Raw genomic sequence first — 27,134 nt, forward strand, 5'->3', positions numbered from 1 at the left:
AAATTTGCAAAGACTCATGGTCTTTCTTAGAGAAAATTACTGAGTTTGCCTTTGACACGAAGCACAATTTTCTAACTATAGATATAAAAGATTTGTACACCTGTATCCCACACGAAATTGCTAGTGATTGGATCAGGCAGGATTTAAGAGCAAGTGGTTGTGCTAGGAGTGAGCTCGATTTAGTTGATGAACTTCTGGATATTGTTCTTAATAATAACTTTTTTATGTTCAATGACAAATTTTATTTGCAAAAAGTAGGGGTAGCGATGGGCTCCCCTTGTGGTGCTAGTATAGCTAATCTAGTAATGGCCCACTGGGAACACTATTTGTTTCATCTCACTTTGACTATAAGGACAGACTGATTTTTTATACCCGTTGCCTTGATAATATTTTTATCCTGCTCAATGGTGACAGAGTCATTAGTGATATGGTAGTTAATTACCTTAATGGTACCACACAATTTCTTAGGTTTACATCCACTTTTAGTACTGAGTCTATAGCTTATTTGGACATTTTGCTATCTAAAAATCATTGACTTCAGAGATACACAGCTAAAATTTATAGAAAAAGCTCATATTCTAATGCTTTTTTGCATTATTCTAGCTGTCATCCTCAGCACCAAAAGCGAGCTGTAGTTAAGGGTCAGTTAGTCAGGGCAGCCCATATTACCACTCTTGACAGTGACTTTCATGATGAATGTTCCTTGTTAGTATGTTTATCCATCGGGGCTACCCTGATAATATGATCAATGAACTTATGGAAGAAGTGATGTCTAAACGGGCTAGGCAGTTTTGTAAACCATTATTAAACATTAATAATGTGGAAGTTGCTCAGGATAGTAATTCCGTGAATGTTACAGTTGACACCTTAATACCAAGTGCCATCTTTTATCACTACTTATAGTGTCAATAGCAATTCTTGCTATGACATTCTATGTAAAAACTGGGCCATATTTAAAAGTGACACCAGTATTTTTAACAAAGTGGGAGATAAACCTGTAGTGACTTACAGGAGGGCAAATAATCTCAAGTCCTTATTAGAACAACGTCAACGTACATACCCAAAAACACCTGGTATGTTTAAGTGTCAGTCTTGCAACTATTGTCAGTATGTCATTGAATCCAATAGATTTAATATACATAAATCACCAGTATTTTTTGAAATGTCCAGTTAATTGCAACTCTAAAATGATAGTTTATTTAGCTCAGTGTCAGAACTGTTCATCATTTTATATTGGGAAGATGGAGATGCCTTCGTGATCGTCTTTATGAACATATTTATGCAATCCGGAAGAATAAACTTGAGAATGCTTTAGCTAAGCATGTCAGCCTTAATCCTGACCATAAATTTAAATTTACAGTAATTGATCAGATTAGTGAGCATTCTAGGGGTGGCCGCACTCCAATAAAGTTGGAAGAACTAGAACTGATGTGGCAAGTTAGATTAAATGCGTATAATACCCCTGGACTTAATGAATGCTGCTCTATTAGTAGCATTTTAAAACTTAAAAGTTTATTAAGGTAGTTCCATTTTGATTTTTAGTTAAGTTTATTAATTATTTTCTTTATATATTTATGAGATTTTTTTGAATTGTTATCTTGAATTGGTATAACTTAATTTCCTGCAGTTGAAGGTGGTGTGCAAGTTTGACATTTTCTTGATTGTTTTTCAATGCTTTTAAATGATGTTAATGTTTTTAAATGTTTTTTGAAATGTTTAATTGTTTTCAATTGTTTAACTGCCTTCACTACTCATTTGAGCCGTTAACTTGATTAGTATTTATGCTAGTGGTTTGTCAATACATTTTGTCTGATGAAGATTGAGCATAGTCTCAAACGAAAAGCGCTTAACAGTATTAGAGAAATTGTTCTTCGTTGGTGTGTGCTGCTTTGCCTGCCTCAGTCCGTCTTCGTGGATATACACTTAATTTCTCACCCGATATTTCTGACAGTATTCTATAAGGATATTTTAAAATCTGCCTAATCATTACACTCCCAAAACATATTTCCCAGTCTTTCTTCCCCATCATGCCTCCTACAATTGCCATCTACCCGAGGAAAAATTCTCTGGAGTTTGCTTGGGATATAAAAAATACCTATGCAAACACGTCCCAGCAAAAACAAATTTTCAAGACTCTGTTGCGTACGTGGAATCCATACAAATGTCTTCACGTTGTTCCCTTGTAATTGCTTAGCAAATTTATCTTCCCACTCTTTTCTGTCACTGACTAATTACTATAGGTTACAGTGCAAAGTTTTCCATTTCATTTTAACAGGAAAAATGGGGCCTGCAGCGTTATTAATGGCAGCAGCAGCTGCTTCCCCTGGGATGGACATAACATTCTTTCAAACCAGGGAAGCTTTCCCTGTCCCCTCTCCCAGGACTGACAAGAGTGGCTCTCTATTGCCCACTAAGGGGACCGACCCCAACAACTGCAGAGGATGTGGCTAGCACCTGTTCCATATGGTTTATACAGTAAAAAGTTTTAAAAAGTCACTTTTTCACAGAAAAACATAGTAAAAAGTACCTTGAATCACTTTGCCAGCCCCAACAAGTAAAATAAACAGAATTTTTCCACATATTTTTTTTTTAATACTTCCATCTTTTTAACCGTTAGAAAAAAAAACTTTTAGTTATGTACTCACCATAACTTCAGATGTTTGGGATCCATCTCGCCTACATTCTGAATGATGGGTTCGGAGCCGATCCCTCGGCTCCGACTCGGCACGCTTATGCCAAAGAGCGAAGTCTCTTATTGGCTGAGCTTACTATATCCCAGGATGCACCACTACCAGTCCCCCAGATCTAGTTTGTCCGCATACATGCACACACGCATACCCTGCTTATATAACATCGTCAGATGAAACAAGATAAAAACAGTTGAACTCAAAACCGTTCAATCTCTTCTGATCTGCAAGGCAGGGGGAAGGAGGGTGGGTATCAGGAATGTAGGCGAGATGGATCCCAAACATCTGAAGTTATGGTGAGTACATAACTAAAAGATGTTATGTGATCCTATCTCGCCTACATTCTGAATGATGGGACAGCGTCCTAGCACCTGAATCCTGGGTGGCTCACTGGAAAACACTCCTGAGTACCGTGGAACCAAATGATGCTCGTCCTTTAGATGCCACATCCAATTTGTAGTGGGAAATGAAAGTGTGCGGGTTGGACCAAGTAGCCGCAGCACAAATTTCCGATATAGCGAGCTTGGAATGAAAGGCTATAGAAGTAGCCATAGCTCTGGTAGAATGAGCTTTGATAGATGATGTAAGTTGTTTATTCAAGAAGAATAGGCCTGAGTTATGCAATCTCTGATCCATTTTGAGATTGTAGCTTTTGTGATGGTTTGGCCCAATTTATTATCTGAGAAGGACACAAACAACTGGTCTGACTTACGAAGTTGCTGAGTCCTGTCTAAATAGAAGCGTAATTGCCTGTGAACATCCAATTTATGGAGAGTGTATTCTGCTTCATTAGAGAATTTTGGAAAGAAAACTGGTAGCTCTAGAGATTGTTGAAGACAGAAACTAGAACAGACCTTTGGGACAAAGGATGGATTAGGCCTAAGTGATACTCTATCCTTGTGGAAAATCAAGTACGGTGGTTTAATAGACAGGGCTTGAAGCTCTGAGACTCTTCTTGCAGAAGTAATAGCCACTAAGAATGCCGTTTTCCAAGACAGATATTTTAATTCGCATGTAGCAGCCGGTTCAAAAGGGGAGATGTTAATGCGTGAAGCACCAAATCAAGACCCCAGGGAGGTGCAGGATGAAAAACTGGTGGCCTTAACAGACTCGCACCTTTAATGTGCGTTTTGCATAGTCTGCTGCTCATCAAAGGAGGATCCGTGGATTCGTGGAATTTAGAGATAGCCGCTAGTTGGACTTTAATAGTTGAGACAGAAGATCCCTGATTAAACAGGGATGTTAAGAATTTCAAAACCTCTGGGATAGGAGCAGTGATAGGGTCTAAGCCCTTGAGTTGAGCCCAGATAGCAAACCTCTTCCACTTACTGAGGTACAATTTGTTAGTGGTGGGTTTGTGGGCCGAAGATAAAATGTGAACAACTTCTGGGTCTAGTGTGTGCCTTCTAACTAAGGTTGGAAGTGGAGGAGCCAAGCTGTCAATTTCAAAGATTGAAGGGACTGATGCCAATGTCCCGACTGATGGATTAGCAAGTCCGGGATCAGGTCTAAAGTCCACGGATCGTCCACTGCATGCTTTTTCAGGTAAGGAAGCCATATCTGACGAGGCCAGAATGGGGCAATCAGAATCATTGAAGACCCCAGTTGAGAAGCTTTTTGAATAACTTTGGGAAGGAGTGGAATTGGAGGAAAGGCATAAAGTAGCCCTGTTGGCCAAGGTTGTGCTAGAGCATCCATGGCTGGTACTTCCTGATGTGGAATCAAGGAGAAGAACCTTTGGCACTTGGTGTTTTGTGGAGTTGCAAATAGGTCGCAGCACGGCGTCCCCCATCTCTTGAAAACCTGGGCTGCTACTGTGCGGTTTAGAGACCATTCGTGAGGAGAGAGAATTGTCCTGCTTAATTTGTCCGCCAATACATTTGACTTTCCGGGATGTGGGTCGCTACCAAGAATCGGTTGGTAGCTACAGCCCATTCCCACACTCTCATGGCCTCTCTGCAAAGGGGATACGATCTGGTCCCTCCTTGTTTGTTCAGATACCAAACCACCGACATGTTGTCTGTGTGGATGGCGATGATGCCCTGAGGAAGAAACTTGTGTAAGGCCTGTAGGGATAGAAGTACAGCCCTCATCTCCAACACGTTGATGTGGAGAAGAGCTTCGTCCGGAAGCCAGGAGCCCTGAACTAGCCTGCCCAGACAATGCCCCCCCCCACCCTATCTGGGAGGCATCTGTCGTCAGGGTAACCACTGCAGCGGTGAGAACAAAGGGTTTTCCCTGATCCAAGTTGGATGTCTGAAGCCACCAGCGAAGGTCCCTTTTGCATATTTCCGTAATCATGATGTGATGATTGAGGGAAGATCCTGAAAGGACCATTGAGTTGATAAGAGCCACTGAAGAATCCTCATGTGTAATCTTGCTAGAGGAACTAAAAGAACCGTGGCAGACATTGAGCCTAAAATCTGTAGGACCATCCTGGCTGGGGCTTTGGATCTCGAGATCAGAGCTTGAACTTGGCCCTGTAAAGTTCGGATCCTTTCGGCAGGAAGAAAGACGCATCAATCTTGAGTCTATCTCTGCTCCTATAAACTTTATGCGTTGAGAGGGCAGCAAGACAGACTTTGACCAATTGAATGTAATCCCCAGGGAAACACCCAGGGAGATGGTGGCTTTGAGGTTGTCCATTAGTAGATGCCTGGTGGTGGCAGTCAGGAGCCAGTCGTCGAGATAGTGAAACACTTGGAATCCAAGACTTCTCAGGTGAGCCGTCACTACTGCCAAACACTTGGTGAACACCCTGGGGGCTGTGGTGAGACCAAAGGGCAGAGCACAAAATTGGTAATGACTGACTCCCAGGCTGAAGCGCAGATACCTTCTGGACGCCTGATGTATCGGTATGTGATAATAGGCGTCCTTGAGGTCTATGGAGCACATCCAAACATCCTTCTCCAACAACGGGAGAATGGATTGTAACGTGACCATTCGAATTTGGATTTCGTGACGGATTGGTTCAGTCTGCTGAGATCCAATATTGGTCTCAGGTCCCCTGTCTTTTGGCACTAAAAGAACCTGGAGTAATTTCCTGATCCGATCTGGTCTGTGGGGACCGGTTGGATGACTCCTTTTTCTAGCAGCTTTAAAGCTTCTGCGGCTGCTATTTCCCTTTGACTGGGTGGTGGGTCCGGGATTCTCTTGGACGGTGGGGTGAGCATTTGAATGGGATGGTGTAACCTCCGGCAATGATCCGAAGCACCCATCTGTCCTGTGTGATTGACTCCCAGGCTTTTAGGTGCTTGGCAAGCGACACCCGACTGGCTCGAGCAGCACAGCCGGGCAATCCCTCATGACGTGTGGGAGGCTGAAGAGCCACGAAAGGACTCGCGGTCTCCAGAATTGCGGGGCCCTCTGCCGCCTCTGGGACGGCGTCTCCCTGAAAAATTTCCCGCCTCTGCCTCTGGACGGGAATCTTCCTGCTGTTGGGAGAAAAACTTGCGAGATTTGCGGAACCACATTTTCCCCTCCTTTAGCCTTGGGGTAAGGCCGAAGGGAGTGGAATAACGGGCACCTACGGCAGATAACGTTTTCCCTCTTGCTCACAGCGGTAAGGGTGTCTTTCACCTTGGGTCCAAACAATGAGGACCCATCAAAGGGAGCGTCGGCGAAGGAAGACTTGAAGGCCTCCAAACTGACACAAGCGGAGCCAGGCTTGTCTACGTGAGCCACGCCTGTGCCTGCGCTCTACCCCCTTCGGCCGCATAGGAAATGCGCCTCATGGACGAGTTAGAAATTGGCGTAAGGATAGCCAACTGAGAGCTAACCGACTGGGCTAGCTGCTCAGGTAGGTTACCGAGAGGAATCTGACAACTCCTTGACCAGATCCCTCTGAAGCCTGGTAAAATGTGCCAAATAATTCAGAGACCTTAAGGTAAAGGCCGCTGAAGTCAGGGTGCGCTTCCCGTACCTATCCATACTCCTAGACTCCTTATTAGGAGGATGGACGGACGTTGAAGCCTCTGCCACGTCCTGTTGTGTAGCAGATGCCACCACCATGGCATCTACAGCCACGCCTTTAGTAAGGAACTCCTTCTCGGCTGGAGCAGAAAAAAATTTATTTGGACGAAGGGACTGGTTCCACGGTATCTGGATGTTCCCACCCTTGACAAACTAAATCCAGAAGCTCGTCAAGGGCGGAGACACCCAGGAGGCGGAGGGCTGAGCCCCAAAGGCCTTGAGGAGCACTGACTCGTCAGCAGAGGGGGGTTTGGATATCCAGCCGCCTCGTTGTTTGAGGATCTCTAAGATGTCTGCAAATGAGACATCATCCGAGGACGACTTCAGGGACCCCTCTGCATCATCCATATCAGTGTCCGATGTAATAGACTCGGGGAGTCCACGTGCTTCCTCTTGCACGATCTCTTCCTTGGGGGTTCCTCTGAAGACAACTCGAAGAACCCTCAGGAGGAGGGAACCCCACTGGGGTAACCTCAGGCCTCGGGCTCCGCTGGCTACGGACAGGGGAACTGCCAAAGACCCAGTCTCCACGCCCAGAGAAGGTGCTGGTAAAGCCGGAGAGATGGCCGAAGAGGACTTGGCCAAGGCACTCCTCATGGCCCTGAAAGCCGGACCCCAGAATCCTGGGAGTGTCCGGACTCGAGCCGTGATAGCCGACGGAAGTCCCGCAGCAAGCACCGAGGGAGGCTCGGAACCAAAAGCATAGGTCCCAAACATCACCCCGGGTCCAGCCGAAGAAGTCCGCATCAAACTCGGACCCGAAGGCCGGGTTGGAGTAAGGGTCGGAGCCGACCCTGAGATCTCCACCGGCTCCAACAGCACCTGCTCCACGGAGCCGAAGCAGTCGGAGGAGGAATGGCAATGGGTGGGCCAAGGTCATCGGCTCGAAACCAACTGGGTCGGAACCGAAACAAATTTTTGGAAGACTGGGGACTGGAACAGTCTTTGGAGCACCCTGTCTATATCAGAATCCGACATTCTCGAAGACCGAGAGGAAACAGAACGGGTTCGAGAAGGCCTCTCCATCGTCCCCAAAGGGCTAGGGGACCGGCTCTGAGGCGACTCGATGAGTATCGGCGCCGAGGGAATACTCACAGCAGATTCCATCGGTGCCGAGGTAGAGTTAGGCGCCGAGGAGTAAGTGTCTGAGCGGGCGCCCCTTGTCGGCTCCGAGAGCAGCGGAGCCGACGAAGGTGACCCGCCCCTCGATGCCCCAGCCATCGGCTCCGAAGCCAGAGGAGTCGATACTGGTGGCATCGAGGCAGACCGTTCCAACCTCGGCTCCGAAGTCTTTGGAGCCGAAGGAGAGGCCTGCCTAAGTTTCTTGGCAGTCGGATCCGACGGACTGGTCGGAACCGAAGCCCTTTTCTTTTTGGCCGGAGCAGGAGAGGATGCCAAGGCTTCTTCAAAGGAAGGTTTAACTAACCCCTTAAGAATCAATTTATTTTTCCTCTCCTGGAGGACCCTTGAGGAAAAAGCGTGACATACGCTGCATGACTCCTGCAAGTGCTTTGCCCCGAGACAATATACACAGAGCGAATGATCGTCTGTGATAGACATTTTAAACCCGCATTTCGAACATTTTTTAAAGCCCGAAGGCCTAGGGGTTTGAGACATGATGTTACACAATTCTAGTCACTTTTGACAGGAAAGTAAACAACTAAAGACTTACTGATGATAAAGCTAAGCTTACAGTTATAGCTTAATGCAAACACTTCCTGTAAAAAAAGGACAGGGAACTCTAAACCAACTATAGAATTACCAGAGACCCTGTAAAGTATTAAAGGTTGACAGTCCGGGAAGGCCCTGGATGGAGGGGGGCCGAAAACAAACTCAACCCAATCACACACAACAATTTTACAATCCAAATCGTACACAAATGAGCGATAGCCGTTAAAACAGCTTTTGTGAGCAAAAACAGCAAAAAACTGACAGAAAAGTTAGTTAATAAAACTACTCAGCCCAGCCAGCTCGAGACCACGTCTTCGCAGGGAAGCGGCAAACGAGATCTGGGGGACTGGTAGTGGTGCATCCTGGGATATAGTAAGCTCAGCCAATAAGAGACTTCGCTCTTTGGCATAAGCGTGCCGAGTCGGAGCCGAGGGATCGGCTCCGAACCCATCATTCAGAATGTAGGCGAGATAGGATCACATAACATCAATCGTTTTAAAAGTAATAAAAGGGCGCTCCTGTTTTAAAAGTATAATACAGTTTCATGGCAGTGAGTTAAACAAACCCCTAGCTTTAAAAAAATTTCCTGAACAGAAAAGTGTTATCAAACAATTTTTTTTTTAAATAGGAAGTTTCCCCCCCAAAGGAAGCCACTTTGTTCAAAGGATCAGCACACTGACTGCTAATCCTTAAAAGCCTCAGAGGAGCATATTCTTGTGCATCAGGAAAGCTCTGAAGGGTTTAGCATTCAAACCTGTCTTTTAGTCAGATCTGCTCAAGCTGACTAATGATTTCAGTGCATGGAAAGTGCTCAGAAGCTTTGGAGGCTAGCCATCTGTTATACCCTTGCAGGATATAACCCATACAGCTTAGACTACTGCAACAGTGATCAATATGAACATCACTATCTCCTACCATAATTAAGCTTTACAGACAAAGCAGGCTTTCCTTCATAAAAAAGAACAGTGGAAGGTTTCCCCTTTAAATGGAACTTATCTAAAAAGTAATGGAACAGCACTGGCACACAATCTATTCTTGAAAACCCATAAAGGATCACGGTATTCTGTGGCAGGAAAATGTTGGAGGGCTCAGTGCTCAAACCTAACTTGTAGTAAGTAAAGTTCAAGCTGAATAATGGTTTAGCCACATGAAGCTGCCCTAAAAGCTGTGGAACCTGTCTGGCTGTTACATCCTTAGCAGGATATAACCTATACAGCAAAGGCAACTGCAGCAGTGATCCTTATGACTAACAAACTGTTGTTCCCTCTATTATGGTAATAATAGGCACATTAGCTTTAAACTGGTGAGGCACCCTTGAGTGCCTATTAGATTCTCAGATGGGCTCATTGTACATATTGGCCACTACTCTGAATTTCTCTTATAGATGCGTGACTGTTTATTGTGCCATATTGCCAAAAACAGAGCTAATTATAAAAGGTACATCCACAACGTCATCCTTTGTGTCCTCTATAAAACTAGAGAACTTCAACCATGTACTTTTGGTCACAAAGATCTTCTGCAACTAATCTGCTTGACAGACATCAACAATATTTGCAATTACCAGGAATTTGCATGACATATGAAACATTCTGAGGGAAATCCATCAAATTTAGTAAATGCATCCTTCCTTTATAACATATGGAGTTTATTCATCTGACCCACAAAGTTCAGGTCAGAAGAACAGAATGGAACATATGAAAATCTGCTTGACTTGACCTATACACAGTAAAGGCCTCAATCTCTCTTCAAAGGAGAATTTGGTTTGGGTAAAAGAACTGCAAGCTTTATTTGGAAGTTTTTCTTGGGAAGATATGACATTCATATGGAAATTAATTTGTTTTGGGGTGGGGGGTGCCACATCTTTTGGCATAGAGTACAAATTTCTTTTGTTGGATGGGTTGCCAACTGGCTCACTTACAGAACCCACACTGTAAAAGTTGCAGACTCCAAATCTGACCTCAAACCAGTGACAAGTGGAGTACCACAGGGTTCAGTCCTGGGACCTTTCCTGTTTGGTATCTACTGCTGTGAAGTACAGGCTAACACAGAAGGCCACTGGCTAACGAAGTTCACAGATGACTGCAAACTAGGACCCATAGTCAAGTCCACAAATGATGTGGACATCCTACAGAAGGGCCTCACTTAGATGAGTGGCTGGGAAACAGGAAAAACACCCCGGGGATCACTTCTGTGTCTCTGCTCGAGAGTGGCACAGGAAAATAACTTTCTTGCGTGGTGTAAGCCAGGGAACCTTGTTGGCTAGGCTTATGTAAGCCCTTGGGCCGATAGCCTAGTACCTACCTATGAACCTATGTGTGGAGGAAGGCAGCATGAATTGTGCAATGTCCTGCTACAAATTTATCAAGTGGAGGAACTACCAAGCAGATTAGTTTATGGTTCCTCCATCAATTTCTGGAAACTAAACCTAGTTCATTGATCTATTGGTTCTCAACAGTCTGAATCATCCAAGAGAATGTTCCAAATGGTAGATCATTCCAGGAAGATTCTGGGGACTACAAGTAATTGTGTAATTAGTACTCAGACTCAAGGTCAAGACAATCTTGTGCCTACCTTGTAGATGGAGACTCTCAGGAAGAAAAACTTTCTCTTACTCTTACCTTAGTATAGTACCTGCAGACTTCTCTCCTCTTTTTTGTCTCCTGGTGAGAAAGGAGAAGAACCTGAAAGGTAAAGAGACCATAACTTCTTGCTTCCTTTGCACCAGAGCTGATTGCAACTGCAGAGGTCTCAGTATGTCATCTGTTGTATTGCCATCTACACTTAGCCTGACCTCTCCAAATCTGCCCCTGTAAATATACTGTATTTGCAAATAGGTTATTCCTGGGCTGGCTTGATCCTCAGTCAGATGAAAAAAAGAGGTCTAGAATGGACTGTCTGCATACCGAGTGACAGGGACATCTGCTGTTGGGAGAAGCCAACGATTGCCAGGCAACAGTCTAAAACAAGTGACCATTCATTTCACTAATCTTGCTTGCCATTTCAGTTTCTGACAATCTTAGCTGTCCCTCAGAAGCTGGAAGCTGGCTGCTGATATAGTGAATTTACTGCTGGCAGCATCAAAGTACTGGCTTGATTTACTGACAACACTGGTATTCATGGAAAATGAAAGGAAGAGAATGAAGTCCCCAGAGATCCATGACTGTATGCAAACTTCAAAAGGAAATTAATGAGGTTGTATTATTCACCTCCTCAACAAAAGTTCCAGAAGCCAGGGCTGTTAATGGTTGTGACATTCGGGCTGCAGAAAGCAAGTCTAAAGATACCATATCTATTTCATATAAGGAGACTGATAAAGTGAACTACCCCTATCTTCCACTGATATTTTGTGATGCATTTCCGGGAAGTTGCTGCTTTTTCCAAATCTTACTACCATCTTTCAAACCTAACCAGTCTAGCCAAGATGGATAAGGTGTCAGTTAGCTCCTTCTGTTGCAATTCAAAGGATAAATCTCAAGAGGTCTTTCTAATCACAAAAAACATTAAACAAGAATTATTTATTAATTATTTGACTTTTTTTTTTTTTTACTGGGAATGTCTGACTGGGTCAGAAAGAACCCATTTTCAGTGGAGGCCTGGGAAGAAAGCTCCAGTTGCATGTAGTTAAGTACAATCTTTGTGCAGATAAAAAGAAGCTGCGTCTTACCATAATATTCCATCTGTGTTGTTGAGCTTCATTGATTCTTGACTGATGAGTCTCAGTTCCGACCCTCAGAACAGATCTGGCCATTGTAAAGCTCGCATCAGCCAACAAAAAATCTCTCGAGCTGCAAGTCTACCCATAATTCCCCACTCCAGAATACCTCAGATTGAGACAGGAGAATAGTGTAACAAAAGTCAGAAGCCTTGTTCAAGGTAAGCTTAACAAAAAGAACCCAGGACAGTGTATCGCTCCACCAGAAACCTGAAGGAGGGGGCTGGCGGCAGGGACGCAAGAACAGATGAAGATCGACAACACAGATGGAACGGTATAGTAAGACATAGCTTTTTTATTTGACATCGTCAATCTTCATCTATTCTTGACTGATGGGACAGAGTCCCCAGCTACCTTGCATCCTGGGAGGCCTTGTGGAAGGACATTCCTGAGCACCACAGAACCAAAAGATGTTCTCCCCCTTGGAGATCATATACAATTTGTAATGCGTAATAAAAGTACAAGGCTTAGCCCAAGTTGCAGCCGCACAGATTTTCTAACATGGAAGCTTTGGAATGAAAGACAGCAGTAGTCACCACTGATCTAGCAGAATGTACCTCGACTGGTTTTGGGAGTTTCATATTCAAGTTCTTGTAGATGAAAGATGTACATTCTTTCAACCACCTGGAGAGAGCTACCTTGGACACTGATCTGCCTAAAGTTGAACTGGCGAAAGATATGAACAATTGATCAGATCGCCTAAATTGTTTAGTTCTATCTAGGGAGAACCACAACGGCCTGTGTACTTCTAGAAAGTGAAGGCAGTGCTCTCCTTTGTTAGAAATATTTGGGAAAAATACAGGTAAGTGTATGGACTGATTGATATTAACATGCGAGATCACCTTAGGAAGAAAGGTTGGCTTTGTTCCGAGTGACAATTACAAGCCCTATGTTCTAAACCTTCTTACTTAACTTTCCATAAGGACAGAGACTCGTATCACAGAAGTGACAGCTACGAGAAGTAACTTCTTCCAGGAAAGGAACTTTAAATCACAGGTAGCTGCTGGTTCAAATGGTGGTGCCGTAAGTGATTGCAGTACTACAGTGGGATCCCAAGGTGGAAGAGGATCTTTGAAAGGAGGCTTTAAGCATATAGTACCCTTTAGGAAATCCTTGCAAAGTCTGTGAGATATCAAAGATTGGTCTCTAAATCCGATATGAAAATTTGAAATTGCTGCTAAAATAACTGACTGTAGAAGCAGAAGCTCCTTTAAAGATGGCAGCTAGGAATTCCAAAATTTTCTCTATTGGCACTGATAAGGGTCTAGTCCATTGTCAGAGACCCAAATAGAAAATCTCTTCCATTTGCTTAGGTAGAGAGTTCTGGTAGATTGCTTATGAGATGCCAGAAAAATATGCCACACAGGAGAAGGAATAGCATTATACCTGGAGAAGGAATAGCATTATACCTGGTGACTATCGGAAGTGGAGGAACCAAGCTCTCAGCTTGAGAGTCTGAAGATTGGGATACACTAGTTCCTGAGGATGGGACAGGAGATCTGGAACTGGGTCCAGAATCCATGGGCGGCAAAGTAGATGAGGCCAAAGGAAGGGAAACTATATCTGTCAAGGCCAATAAGGAGCAATGAGGATCACTTTGCTTCTCAACAGAGATGCTTTCTTGAGAAATAATGGAATCAGAGGAAAGGGGAGGGGGTGTCGAAAGACCTGGGGGCCAATCGTGAAAAGCATCTCTGGGGGACTCCCCCGAGGGGGAATTAGGGCAAAGTAGCTTCTGCACTTGTTGTTCAGGCGTGAGGCAAACAGGTCGCAGCAAGGCTGATCATAATGAAGAAAAATCTCCTTCATTACTCTGGGGTTCACAGACCACTGGTGAGGCATGAGGATGCATCTGCTCAATTTGTACACAATTACGTTGGAAGTCCCTGGGATTTGTGTTGCTATTAGAAAGTGGTTGGAAAATATGGCCAATTGCCACACTTGAATGGCTTCTCAACACAATGGGTAAGACTTGGTTCCCCCCTGTTTGTTGACGTACCAGGCCACTGACATGTTATCTGATTGAATAGCTATCATCCCTAGAGGTACGTTAGAATGAAATGCTTGCAACACTAGAAGCACTGCCCTTAGTTCCAGTACATTGACATGCAGGTTGGCCTTGGAGGGGGACTAAGTGCCTTGGACGGTCTTCCCTAGATAATGCCCCCCCCCCCCATCCCATCTGGGAAGCAAGCATAGCCACTATGGCCTTGGGCTCAGGGAAGACAAAAGGACAACCTTGAAGAACTCCTTTTGAATGCATCCACCAGATTAGATTCTTCTTGCAACGACTAGAAATGAAAAATAAGTGGTACATGGGGTGATTTACGATAGACCACTGGTTTACTAGTAGCCACTGTAGATGTCTTGTGAAATTTTGCTAATGGAACTAAGGCGATTGCAGCTTGCAACTCTAGAAGCACTGCCCTTAGTTCCAGTACACTGACATGCAGGCTGGCCTTGGAGGGGGACCAAGTGCCTTGGACGGTCTTCCCTAGATAATGCCCCCCCACCCCATCTGGGAAGCAAGCATAGCCACTATGGCCTTGGGCTCAGGGAAGACAAAAGGACAACTTTGAAGAATCTCCTTTTGAATGCATCCACCAGTTTAGATTCTTCTTGCAACAACTGGAAATTAAAATTAAGTGGTACATGGGGTGAGTTAGGATAGACCACTGGTTTGCTAGTAGCAACTGTAGACGTCTCATGTGAAATTTTTCTAATGGAATTAAGGTGATTGCAGCTGCCAAGGAGCCCAGTGTTTATAGAATCAGCTGAGCAGGTATCTTGTTTGAGTGCAGTAGTGGGTGAACTTACATCTGTATCTTCTGCAACCTGTGAAGGGGGAGTGATGCAATGCAAGAAGTGTTGAGACGAGCTCCAATGAATTCCATTTCTTGGGTGAGATTTAACTGGGATTTTGCAGGGTTGACTGTTATGCCAATTGATGAGGCAGGTCCAGTATGAAGTCCGTGGCCTGCTGTAGTACATGCCTGGAGTGACCGGAGAAGATCCAGTCATCTAGATAAGGAAACACTCTGAATCCATGCAGCCTCAAGTGAGCTGTGACTGCTGCCATGCATTTGGTAACACCGTGGGTGGTGTGGTGAGGCCAAAGGGCAGCTTCTTGAACTGGAAATGACTGGCTCCCATTCAGAAGTGAAGAAACTTTGAGAGTTTGTCCACTTTTATGTGGTAATACAAGTCTTGAAAGTCGATAGCGTACATCCAATCATCTTTCTATAAGAAAGGGAGAATAGACTGAACAGTGACCATATGTAATTTTGCTTGTTGGACAAATTTGTTTAGAATAATGAGATTCAACATTGGTCTCCAGTCCCCTGTTTTCTCTGGCACTAAAAGGAATCTTGTGTAAAATCGGGATCCTAACTGGTCTGGTGGGACTTCTTGGATGACTCTTATCTAGCAGCTTCTGTATTTCTATTGCTGCTTGAACTCTCTAACTGGGTGGAATGTCAGGGAGTCTTGAAAGGGTTCTCTGATAAAGAGTGAAGCGAATTAGATAACCTCTGGTAATCACCCTTAGGACCGAAGCATCTGTGGTCATGCGTCACCAGATGCTTGGGTGGAAGGAAAATCTTCCCCAGACTGCTTCTAGAGATAATCAATCCAGCCTCCCTTCAGGAGCACTGATATGGCTGACCGAAGAACGAATCTGGAACCTTGATTCTGAGAACCACTCCTGCCTCTGGGACAGCGTCTTTCACTATAACTCCCCACTCTGCCCCGAGGGGAGTCTGAGCCACATGCGTCTTGGAAAGACTTCTGATATTTCTTGAACCACATTTTACCACTCCTCTGATTCCTGGAATAGGATCATTGAGTGGAAAAATGTACACCCACAGCAGACAAAGTCTTTCCATCCTTTTCTCACCTGGACAGAGTTTCCTTAACTTTGGGATCAAACAAAGAGGACCCGTCAAAGGGGGCATTGACAAAGGAAGACTTGAATGGTTCAGCAAACACACAGGCACATCCAAGCATGTCTCCAAATTGCAACGCCTGAAGCTGCTGACCTGGTCGCCCCTTTGGCGGCATGTGCAACGAGCCTCATGGACAAGTTCGAGATCGATTCCAGGGTAAGCTAGTTGGGAGGCTACCTTTTCCTGGACCCCCACAGCCACATCTCCTACCAGGGTATCTGATAGCTCCTTGATCAGATCCCTTTGGAATCTAGCAAAATGTGCCAAGATGGAGAAGGCCGATGCTGCATAGATCTGCTTCCCAAATCTGTCCATTGCTCTGGACTCTGAGTTCGGGGGGTGGACAGTAGAACTTTCCTCGGCTAGTTCTTTTCTAGTGGCTGCCTCAACCACCATGGCATCTACTACCAAGCCTTTAGACCAGTGGGGTTGGTCCCCTGGAGCAGTATCTATCTTGTCAGGTCTCTGGGGACTGGTTAAACAGACTCAGGAGCCTTCCAAGCCCACTGAGCAATTAGCTCATTTAAATAGTCAACGGGCGGGGGTCACCCAAGAGGTAGACAAAAGGCCTGCAAGTACACAAATTCCTCCAAAGATAGGTCTTTGGACATTCAATCACCCCTCTGCTTCAGGATCTCCAGGATGTCTCCAAAGGAGACCTCTTCCGGGGGTGATCATGGGGAATTCTACCCTTCATTGAAATCCATGTCACCTGTGACTGATTCTTCCAGAGAATCGAGGTGTTTCCTCTTGGACGTTCTCTTCCGAGGGGCTCTTCAGTGGGAACATCTGAGGAGGCCTTGGAAGAGGGAGTACCTTTAGAAGGTAAGTCTTGCGACCGTGATGTGCGCTGTCTGGGGGTAATGGTTGGTGGCTGAACTGAAGAACCTGAGGCCTCAAGGGGAGACTCCAATAACACAGAAGCCACATGAGAAAACGCAGTGGCCAAAAGCCCTTTCCATAGCCTGAAAGGCAGGACCCCCTGAGGAGGGATGGGACCAGAAAGTACAGTTGTGTACACTTACCATAAATGTAGATGTTCGAGTGTATTCACTGTTGCAGTCATCACACTTGGGTTATCTGCCTACAGGTAGCCCTCAGTCAGCCCGAATACCAGAGACTTAGTATTTCTGCGTCTGTTGCTGTCATTCCAGGACTGACGACAGGTCGTCAGGGGTATAAAAACAGGCAGCCAATGCCATTACATCAGTTTTTCTTGCCCCAAATGTCAGGAGCCCCCCAATAGGGAGCTAAGTTATGGTGGAGGAAAACACCACCAGTAAAAAATAAATACCAATACCCCTGGAAAGGGGGGAGTAAAAGGCACAGAGAGATTAGAGAGACAGAGAAACCAGGGGGTTGGAGGGAGGGAAACCAGGACTGCAACAGTGAATACACTCTACCATCTACATTTATGGTAAGTGTACACAACTGTACTATGTTCTTCATGTTTCACTGTTGCAGTCATCACACTTGGGTGGATTCCCAAAGCTGAAGTAGGCGGAGGCAGTCATGAAGAGTTAGGGCTGGCTACAATGCTCTGCAGGACTGCTGTTGCAAAGCCTGTCCTGGATTTGGAGAAGATAGGCAAATGGTAGTGCTAGGTGAAAGTGTGTACTGAACTCCAGGTAGCGGCTTCCAGGATGTCCCTGGGTAGGGACTGCTCTGAGAAATGCTGTAGAGGTAGATGTTGCCCTAGTGGAATGTGTTCTGACCCCCTGTGGGGTTGGCTTCCCATGGCGCTTGTAGCAGAAATGGATGCAGTGTGCTATCCATTTAGAGATTGTTTACTTATAAATGGCCTTACCCTCTGCCCCTGTTGCAAAGCTGACTAGTAACTGGTCTGATTTTCTGAAGGGCTTAGCCCTATCCAGATAAAATGTGAGCCGTCTGTGCACATCCAATGAGTGCAGGATCCTTTCCCCCCTTCATTTTGAGGATTAGGGAAAAGGGTTGGCAAATGCATGAATTGGTTGAGAGCCACACTAGACACTACTTTAGGCATAAAGGAAGGGTTTGTCCTGAGGGAGACCCTGTCAGCATGGAAAATAATGAAGGGTTCCACAGCCATAAGTGGTTGTAACAAGTTCAGACACTCTTCTAGCTGAAGTGATGGCCAGAAGCAATGCTGTTTTCCAAGGGAGGAATTTTAAGTCTGCTGACGCTGCAGGCTCAAAGGGTGGAAGTGTGAGCTTTTCTAGTACAAAGTTAAGGTCCCAAGCAGGGGTGGATGATCTCCTTGGTGGCCTTAAGTTGTTTGCCCCTCTCAGGAATGGTTTGATAAGAGGGTGCAAGAAGAGAGGTGGCTCAGTGTTGCAATGAGCCAAAATGGCTGAGGCATGTATCTTAATGGAAGAGAAGGATAGGCCTTTGTGGAGTAGATCTGCTAAGTAATCCAGGATTAAAGGCAGGGAGGGCAGGGTTGTGTCCTCTCCTTTAGACAGATTCCAGGAGCAGTGCATTTTCCACTTATCTGCATAGGATTTCCTTGTACTGGGTCTTCTGGCTTCAAGAATGATGTCCAGCACCTGCTTGCTTAGAGTTGCTGGGGTAGGATTCAAGGGATAAGCTAGGCTGCAAGACTTAGGGTTTGCAGTTGCGGATGCAAAATCTGCCCCTCCTGCTGAGAGAGCAGGGTAGGGTTCTTGTGTAGGTGCCATGGTGGCACCAATGTCAGGCTGTGCAGGAGTGGGTACCAGTGCTGGCGTGGCCAGTCTGGGGCAATCAGAATTGTCCTCGGTCTGTCCTGTCTTATTTTGAGTAATACTCTTGAGAGAAGGGGCTGAGGTGAGAATGCATAAAGTGAGAGATTTACCCACTGAAAAGATAGAGCATCCACTTTCCAGGCCTTGCTGTGAAGGTTCCTGGTGCAGAATCTGCTGAGCTGGTGGTTGTAGGGGGACACAAAGGTCCACCTCTGGGGGTCCCCCATTTCTGAATCAGAAAGTTGAAAGTGCTGGGCTCTAACTGCCACTCATGTGGGTCTAGGAGATTTCTGCTTAAGTCGTCTGCCAGTTAATTTTGTTTGCCTGACAGGAATTGAGCTTGCAGATGGACTTGCATGTCCAAGGCTGTGTTCCACAGGGCCATGGCTAACCTGCAAGAGTGGGTAGGAATGGGTTCCCCCCTACTTGTTGATGTACCACATAACTGTAGTGTTGTCTGTTTTTATTAGTAGTTGGTGCCTAACCAGGCATCCTTAGCTAGCACAAGTGGAACCTGTTTGCAGGGTAAGCATTTTGAATTTTAGTACCACCAGGAAGGTACTGAGAATTGAAAGATCTAGGCTTGGGCGCCAAGAGCCCTCTTTTCTGGGTAACAGGAAAAGTCTGGAATAGAATCCTTGACCTGTTCCGCTGGAACCGGCTGAATAGCCCTGATGGAGAGCAGGGATAGAACTTGGTTTTGTGCCTCAGCCCACTGGTTTGGAGGAAGGTCTGGGAACCCTTTTGGGGTTGGCAGAGAATGGAAATTGAATTTGTACCCCTGGGATACAATGTTGAGGACCCATCGGTCTTTTGTGATGGACATCCAGTATTTTGCATGAAGGGCAAGTTTTCCTCCTACGGACACAAGCAATTGGGCAGAGGTGGGAAGTGGAGTAGAGAAGACATTGTGAGTTTTTTCCACAAGGAGGTGGCTTACCACTCCTTGCTTTGGGGGTGGGGGCACTCCACTGCTTAGATCTCTGCATACCCTGAGACTGTAGTCTGGGTGGTCCCGTTTCCCCAGGGTCTGGTTAGAGATGGCCTGGAGGGGGCTGGAAAGGACCAGTGTTTGGAGGGGCAGTGCCTACTGAATCTAGGAGGTTGCACTTGTAAGAATTCTTAAAATGTCTGCACAGATTTAGCTTTTTCTTCAATCTTTTTAAGAACCTCTTCTGCTTTGGTGCCAAACAAACTGTCCTTGTTCAAAGGAGCATCTAGTAACTTTGATTCGACATGGTCTGGCAAGGTCTGCTCCTTAAGCCAAGCATGTCTTCTCAGTACAGAACCAGTGACTGCTGCCCTGCAAGATGCTTCTAGGGCATCAACGCCACACTGCAAAGTATGCTTATTGACTTGGCTTGCAGAGTGCATAAGCTCCAGCAATTATTTATTTTCTGCACAGTCTGTAAAGGTTGCTACGTTTTGTTTAATAAGTTCCATAATATGTTGCTGGTACTTCAGCATGTGAAACTGACAATTCAATACCCTAATGGCAAGAGTTGCAGAGGTATATACCTTCTTACCCCCATCTGTCCAAAGCTCTGGAATCCCTGTCTGAAGGGGTGGGATTCTTGGCTGTAGTTGCCTTGATACCTTTAGGCCCCTGGGAAATTATCTCTAGGTCAGCAGTAGGATTCTTGAAAAGAAATTTGTGAGTATCAGGTACTCTGTAGTACCTCTCTGGTTTCCTAGGGGCAGGGGGTAAAGTATCAAGAGCAAGACTGGATTCCATAAAGACATCAACAACTTCCAGGACTGGGGGTATTGCTAAAGGCCTGTGCTGTGGCAAATCTAGAAAGTCTCTGAGTCTCTTTTTGGACTGAGGATAGTCTTGCCATTCCCAGTGGAAATGCTCTCAAAGTAAGCAAGGTTTCACCAAAAGAAAAACCCTCTGGAGGAGAGGCAGAGGGAATGGATTCCTCTGCATCAGAATCCTCATAAGCAGATAATTGCATTTCTTCATAATCAGATACCTCAGAGTCATCGGACTCCTGGTCTGTTGAAGCTGCAGGGGACTGGTCTCTTTCTCTTAGCAGGGAAGGCGGACTTCCCCTAATCAGCATAATAAGGTCTTCTGCCATTCTAAGCATTTGTCGTTGTGGCAAGGAAGCAGGTGCATGTGCTTTGGTCTGTTTTCTAGGTGTAGCTCGTACTCTTGGCCTTAGAAACATGGTAGTTTTAGATAAAAATGAAGTCGTCGGTTTGAGTCGAACATTGGTAGTGTGAAGAACTGCCTAAGAAGCCAGTGCCTGCTCAGTGGCTCCAGACCCATCCAAGGTAGAGGCATCCGCAGGTTCCATAGTCGAGGAAGAGTATCGCGGTATACCAGACTCCGAACGGGTCTCGGTAGAGGCCTGCGGATCCATTGAAGCGGGCATCAGGGGCTGCAAAAGCACCTCACTGAGTACCGGCGAACTCACAACTAGCTTAACGGAAGCGTCGTCGGCAGCTTTGGATCTGTGCGGTCTGTCTCTGACTTTATCCTTACATTTTTTCGGAATATCGGTAGTCAGATGGCTTACCGAAGCCATTTCAGAATATGGCAATCGAGAGTGAAAGAATTTATCAACAATGCGAGCCCGACGACGAATGGTTTGGGTGTTGAACAAGGCACAAAACAGACAGCAAGGTATGTCGTGGTCTGGGCCTAAACAGGTGATGCAGTAAGAATGAAAGTCTCTGTGTGGTATTTGCTTTTCACAGGCAAGACAATTGTTAACTTTTTCTGACATCGGTTAGAGCACGAAAAAAGGATCCCCAATGGGGTACTTAGCTTTAGAAGACTTCAGGATTATTCAATTCGTAAACGAAAACTCAGGTAGCGGCTGACCGGCACTTGCAAACTGCTTCTGCTTCGGGCTCCTCGGCAAGAAAGACTGATGTAATGGTGTCAGCTGCCTGTTTTTGTACCCCTGATGACCTGACATCAGTCCTGGAGCGACAACAATGCAACCGATGCAGAAGTACTAAGTCGCTGGTATTCGGGCCGACTGAGGGCTACCTGCAGACAGATAACCCAAGTGTGATGACTGCAATTGTGAAACACGAAGAACATCAGAGACTGAAAAACTCAGAACCGGGGTTATACCCCTCCTCAAGAGCCCCACCTGATAGACTGGAACCAACGAAGGGTCTACTGCCGCTGAGCCCCATAAGGGATACGGACGGCTTTGTAGAAATGCTTGCAACAGCCACGAACCCCTCTGTGATCGATGGCGAAGATGCAGTCATGGGGACCCAATGGTACCAATGGGGTCAGAGGCAGAAAAAGCACAGAGGACAAAACTTCAATCGGCACCAGAGTGATAGAAACCTGGGTGGTTAGAGCCAAAGACTCTAAAGCCCGATCTGACATTAAAGAAGGAGAGTAAATGGGTGTGGACAGAGAAAAAACAACTGCTCCAGAGGGGAAGAGTGGTTTAAACAGAAGAGGAAAGACTCCATGCTGCCAAGATCTGGTCCACCAACCTAACATCCTGTTCCGAAAGACTTCTGTTGCAGCATATTGAAAAGGCTGAAGGACACTCTGGTCTCTCTACAAATGGACTAGGCAATTTCCAAGGAAGGGATCGACTGACAGCGAGTAAGTAGACTTGGGTTCTGACATCATGGTTTGTTTTGATACCATCTGTAGCTCCATGGGTGAATCAGCTGCCACTGAGATCGGAGCAATAGAGATAATCGGAGTCGAAGAACTGGGAGGGAGGGGGCAATGCTGCCTTGACCAATAGGGAGCCACCAGCAAGATTTGAGGCTGCTCCTTCTGAATTTTCAGTAGGACTCTCTGTATGAGAGGGAATGGGAGAATGCATAAGCATACATCCCCCTTCCAGGGAGCATTCACCCCTCCATGCTTCTGAATGTGGTGCCCTGGAGCAGAAGGTTGGAAGCTGTCTGCTCATGGGGGAGGCAAAGAGATCCACATCTGGAATACCCCATCGATGGACCAGGTCCAGAAACATGTCCCTGTTCAGCATCCACTCGTGAGACAGGGGCACAAGTCCTTCTTAATGAATCTGCCATCACATTGTCTGCAGAAGGGATGTATACCACTTGGTGGATGATCTGTATTTCCAAGGCGATTTGCCAAGCATGCAGGGGACAGCCTGCACAGGATGTAGGACCATGTCAGCCCGCCCCCCGTTTGTTGATGTACCACAGCACACTGGTATTGTCTGTGTACCACCTCAGAGTGCTTGGAAGAAGCTGATCTTTGAAGATTAGTAAGGCCAATATCAAGGTTCTCATTTCCTTGATACTGATGTGGTCTTTCTGTTGTGTGACGGTCCATGAGTTCCTCACTCTCCTAAGTTATACCCCATCTTGTGTTTGATGCATCTGTGAAGAGATCCTGGTTGGTGGTGGTGGTGGTGGGGGTGGGGGGGGGGGCACGCCTGGATTTGCCTGAATTTGGGTTATCCACCAATTCAGTTCCCCGGCAAGGCATGGCAGCATGGGGACCATGAACTCTAGGGGATGTAGATGTTGCTGTCAGATTGCTTGCAAGTACCATTGGAACTTCCCTCATATGAAGCCTTGCCAGAGGTACCATGGAGATGGTCGAGGCCATGAATTCCAGAATTCTGACAAATTCCCTGGCTGAAATGGCTTTGAGTGGAAGTATTTCCCTAAAGTAAGAACTGAGTAACAATTTTTTTTCTGGGGGAAGGCAGGCCATCATTTTCCCAGTCAGAATCCCACATCCCAGAAACACCTGATTCTATACGAGTACTAAAGATGATTTTTTGAGATGTATGGTAAATCCCAGGTCAAGTCAAGAGGGAGATGGTGAAGTTCAGGTGTTGTAGGGCCATGGTACTTGACGTAGCCTAAATGAGGATATCGCTGAGGTAGGAGAAAAGCTGTATTCCCTCTGCCCTGGCAAAGGCCATGACTGGAGCTAGGCATTTTGTAAATACACTTGGGGCTGTAGAGAGACCAAATGGTAAAGCACAGAACTGAACGTGTGCAGAATCCACTGAGAACAGGAGGAATTTTCTGAAGAGGAGATGGATTGGGATGTGTAAGTAGGCATCATTTATATCCAAGGACACTAAGAAGGCCTGGGGAAGGATCAGGGGCAGAAGGGTAGATAGAGAGAGCTTCTGAAAGGAGGGAACCCGAGGAACCTGGAGGAAGGGGTTGAGATGTGATACATCCAGGATTGGCCTCCAGGGACCTTCTTTTCTGGGGACCAAGAAAATTCTGGAATAAAACCCCTTTCCTCTTGCATGTGAAGGGACTTCTTGAATTGTTCTCTGAGCGAGAAGGTCCTACAGAACTGGTGAGAAGAAGGGTAGTTGGTCTCGAGGGGGTTGAGGAATGCATTTGGGAGTAGGTTTGGCCTCCGAAGTCATGAAGTATCCCTGTTTTATTATAGATAGGACTCAAGAGTCCTGGGTAACCTGATTCCAAGCAGGGAGGGATAGTGAGAGACTCATGGAAAGAAAGGTGTCTGGGTGAAGTGCCTGGTAGTCACAGGCAACCAGGCTTACCCTGAAACAGCTGTTTGGAAGAGGGTTGTTTTCTTTAGTCGTCCTTGGTTTTAGCTGGCATTTTCCTAGGTTCTCACAAAGGAGGTTTTTGGCGGGTCTATATTACATTACTGAAGTTTCAAAACTTCAAATCCGATATGGTCGACACCATATAATCGAAGTTTTGAAACGTCGAAAATGTAATAAAAAACAACAACCTACAAAAAAAAAACATTTAAACGCTCTAAGCAGTAGGGCAAGCACCCCCACACCCCCCGCTACTTAAATATACCAACTCCAAGATCGCACTACAATGCAGAAAAGGGAAATCTTCCATTTCCACGCTGTACGGAGATCTCCATTAAAAGATTCGAAGTTTCAAAACTTCGATCATATGGTGTCGACCATATCAGATTCGAAGTTTTGAAACTTCGATCTTCTGATACAGACCTGTCCAGGAGTTTAGACTTGATGTCATCAGGGAAGGACTGCAATCTAAGTCAAGAGTATCTCCTGATGATAGATCCAGAGGCGGCGGCCCTGGATAAGGCTTCTACGGCATCATAACTGCACTTGATAGAGTGTTTGGTTACTTGAGTGCAGGAATTCAAAAGTGTGGATATTTTGGCCTTGGCAGGGGAGTCAGTGAGCTCCCCCAACTGTTTGACCACATCTGCCATCAGAGTCAAAGAGTATTTGGCCACGTGTGTCTGGTAGTTGATGGCTCTTACTGCTAAAGTGGCAGAGGTGTATACTTTTTTCTCCAGATGCTCCATCAGTCTGCTCTCTTTATCTGAGGGCAGAAGAGAAGTGGAGGGAAGTAACTATGAAGTTTTATCAGCAGCCACATTGATAACTGAGGGGTCTGTGGATGGGGCTTTGTACAGGAATTTAGCCTCATCAGGGACCTTGTAGAATCTATCTGGGGGTTTGTGTGCAGGAGGCTGCGAACCAGGTTTTTTTGAAGCAGCCAGGAAAGCATCTAGGAAAGCAGGGTGTACGGGGGTACAGCAGAGGGGCTAGGAGACTCCAATTGGAGTAGTTCATAACATCTTTTTTGGGTTTCGGTGACCTGACTACTGTCCCACTTGAAAAAATTTTGCATTTGTGTAATAGTCTCCCCAAAGGTGAAGTCCTCTCCTGGGGAGTCTATGCTGTTGGACTCCTCCTCTGAGGAGGCATATCCCACAGGGGAAGCAATTTGAGAAGAATAAGTGAGGGATTCATCATCTGACGAATCCTCTTATGCTGAGTAGATGCTGGGAGCAGGTTTACCTTTAGGGGTAGAAGCTGAAGAGGCCTGGACTGGACAGCCAAGGCCTGACATAAGGCCAAGAAGGTGTTTAGAAGGCCTTGGGCGAAAGCCTCCAATCCGGAGGCTGTTCGATGGTAGAGGGTGTCTGAGGATGAGCAATATGTTTTGTCTTTTGTTTTCTCTTTTTATGTGACTCTGATGCTGTAGAATCGGAGATACAATGAAGGGTAGGAGGGCCGGATGCCAGGCAGCACTCCACAATATCTAAGGCTACATTCTTCTCACACTACAATCTGAGAGACACCAAGCGGACTCTTGGAAATTATAAGCCTAGGTTTCTCCTCTGCAACCAAATCGGACGCCTGCGCTTCCCTCTGGGACGTGACCTCAATTACTTTAATGGCTTCCTCCGGGCTATCTGCCAAAGGAAGATCCAAGGACTCCGGCTTGGACTCCAGACCTTCACTGGCCTCGAGAGATATGGCTGGAGTGTCGAGCGCAGCAGTCGGTTCAGGCCTAGACTTTTTCGCCTTTTTGACTGGTGGCTCATCCGAGGAACCCGACATTGGATCCATACCAGAAGCTAACCGTTTAAGTCTCTGATTCTCTAGGTAGAGTTTTAATTACAGGTGGTGTGGTTGTGTTCTTGGTCTAAGCAAAACAGGCAGAGCTCATGCAAATCCTTATAAAGAATTTGCCTTGCACACCTACACTTGCCCTTTCTACCTGACATGAACCCAAAGCAGTAGCAAGCAGATAATAAAAAAAACCCTATGGGGTACTTATCTGAAGTCAGATGGTGTGAAATCACTTTTCTGAAGGAGAGACGACCAGAGCTGGCAGTCACACAGGTGGCAAAAAAGTTCTGAGGAGGGTGCATTCTGACATTCGCTTTATACCTGATGTCTGTTTACGACAGACGTCCACACGGACAGGCACGGGACGTTGCGTGCACCCTAGCAGTAGCATTTAACTTTTGTATAATGGCTGGACTTATGAGAGTTCACAACAGGCAAACTACCTTGTGTTATGGATACAGCAGCATATGAATTGAAGGACATGTAGACAAGCTGTACATGAATAAAACAATGAAATGGATCAAGTTAACCCATTAATCCTAACATTTATAGAATTGAAGAACTGATATGGTATACATGAAGCCCACTGTACAGCAGTGATGTTAGGGGATAGCACAGAATAGTACTGCTTGGAATATTACGCCAGATGCTGATGTCATTGACAAGGACCAAGTTCCCTTTTTGGATCTTCTGCAACATACACATTTTAGAAATGTTGTCTGACTTTAAAACATATCACTGAAGATGGTTACTGTTATGACTCATATCTGCACTGTAATTACTTCCTTTTGATATGTATGACAACCTACAAACAAATCCTTTTTACAGTAAAGGTTTTTTGTAATTATGCACAAAAACGTACAGGAAAATACTTACCTCCCATCATTTTTCCCTAATGGCTCATCGTATTTCACCCCTATCCAGGAGCCAGCTTTGAATTCTGTATGGCCTAGGAATAAATCAACACACTCCAAATATTATTCTTCAGCATTTAACAAAATATCATATAACTGTCTGGAAAATGAATATCAAAAATTTGTTAATACACTTGGGTTTGATCAACATGGCTAGTGGATTTAGTCTCAAGGAAGTGGCCATTCCTATACAACAAAGGAACTTGTTCACACTAGAAG

At 45.6% G+C, this 27,134-nt stretch overlaps 1 protein-coding gene across 2 annotated transcripts in view; it reads right to left on the reverse strand.

The window, feature by feature from the left end:
* TBCB (tubulin folding cofactor B) overlaps positions 1–27,134 on the reverse strand; it is a 781,868-nt gene that overhangs the window by 182,461 nt on the left and 572,273 nt on the right. For both annotated transcript variants that reach the window (XM_044078357.1, XM_044078427.1), the window contains exon 5: positions 26,878–26,950. In XM_044078357.1, the coding sequence (XP_043934292.1) occupies positions 26,878–26,950 (73 nt within the window). The remainder of the gene's footprint in view (positions 1–26,877; positions 26,951–27,134) is intronic.

The sequence above is a fragment of the Protopterus annectens genome, chromosome 1.part0 (assembly GCF_019279795.1).
Source record: "Protopterus annectens isolate FY-2018-M chromosome 1.part0, PAN1.0, whole genome shotgun sequence".
Classification (NCBI taxonomy): Eukaryota; Metazoa; Chordata; order Ceratodontiformes; family Protopteridae; genus Protopterus; species Protopterus annectens.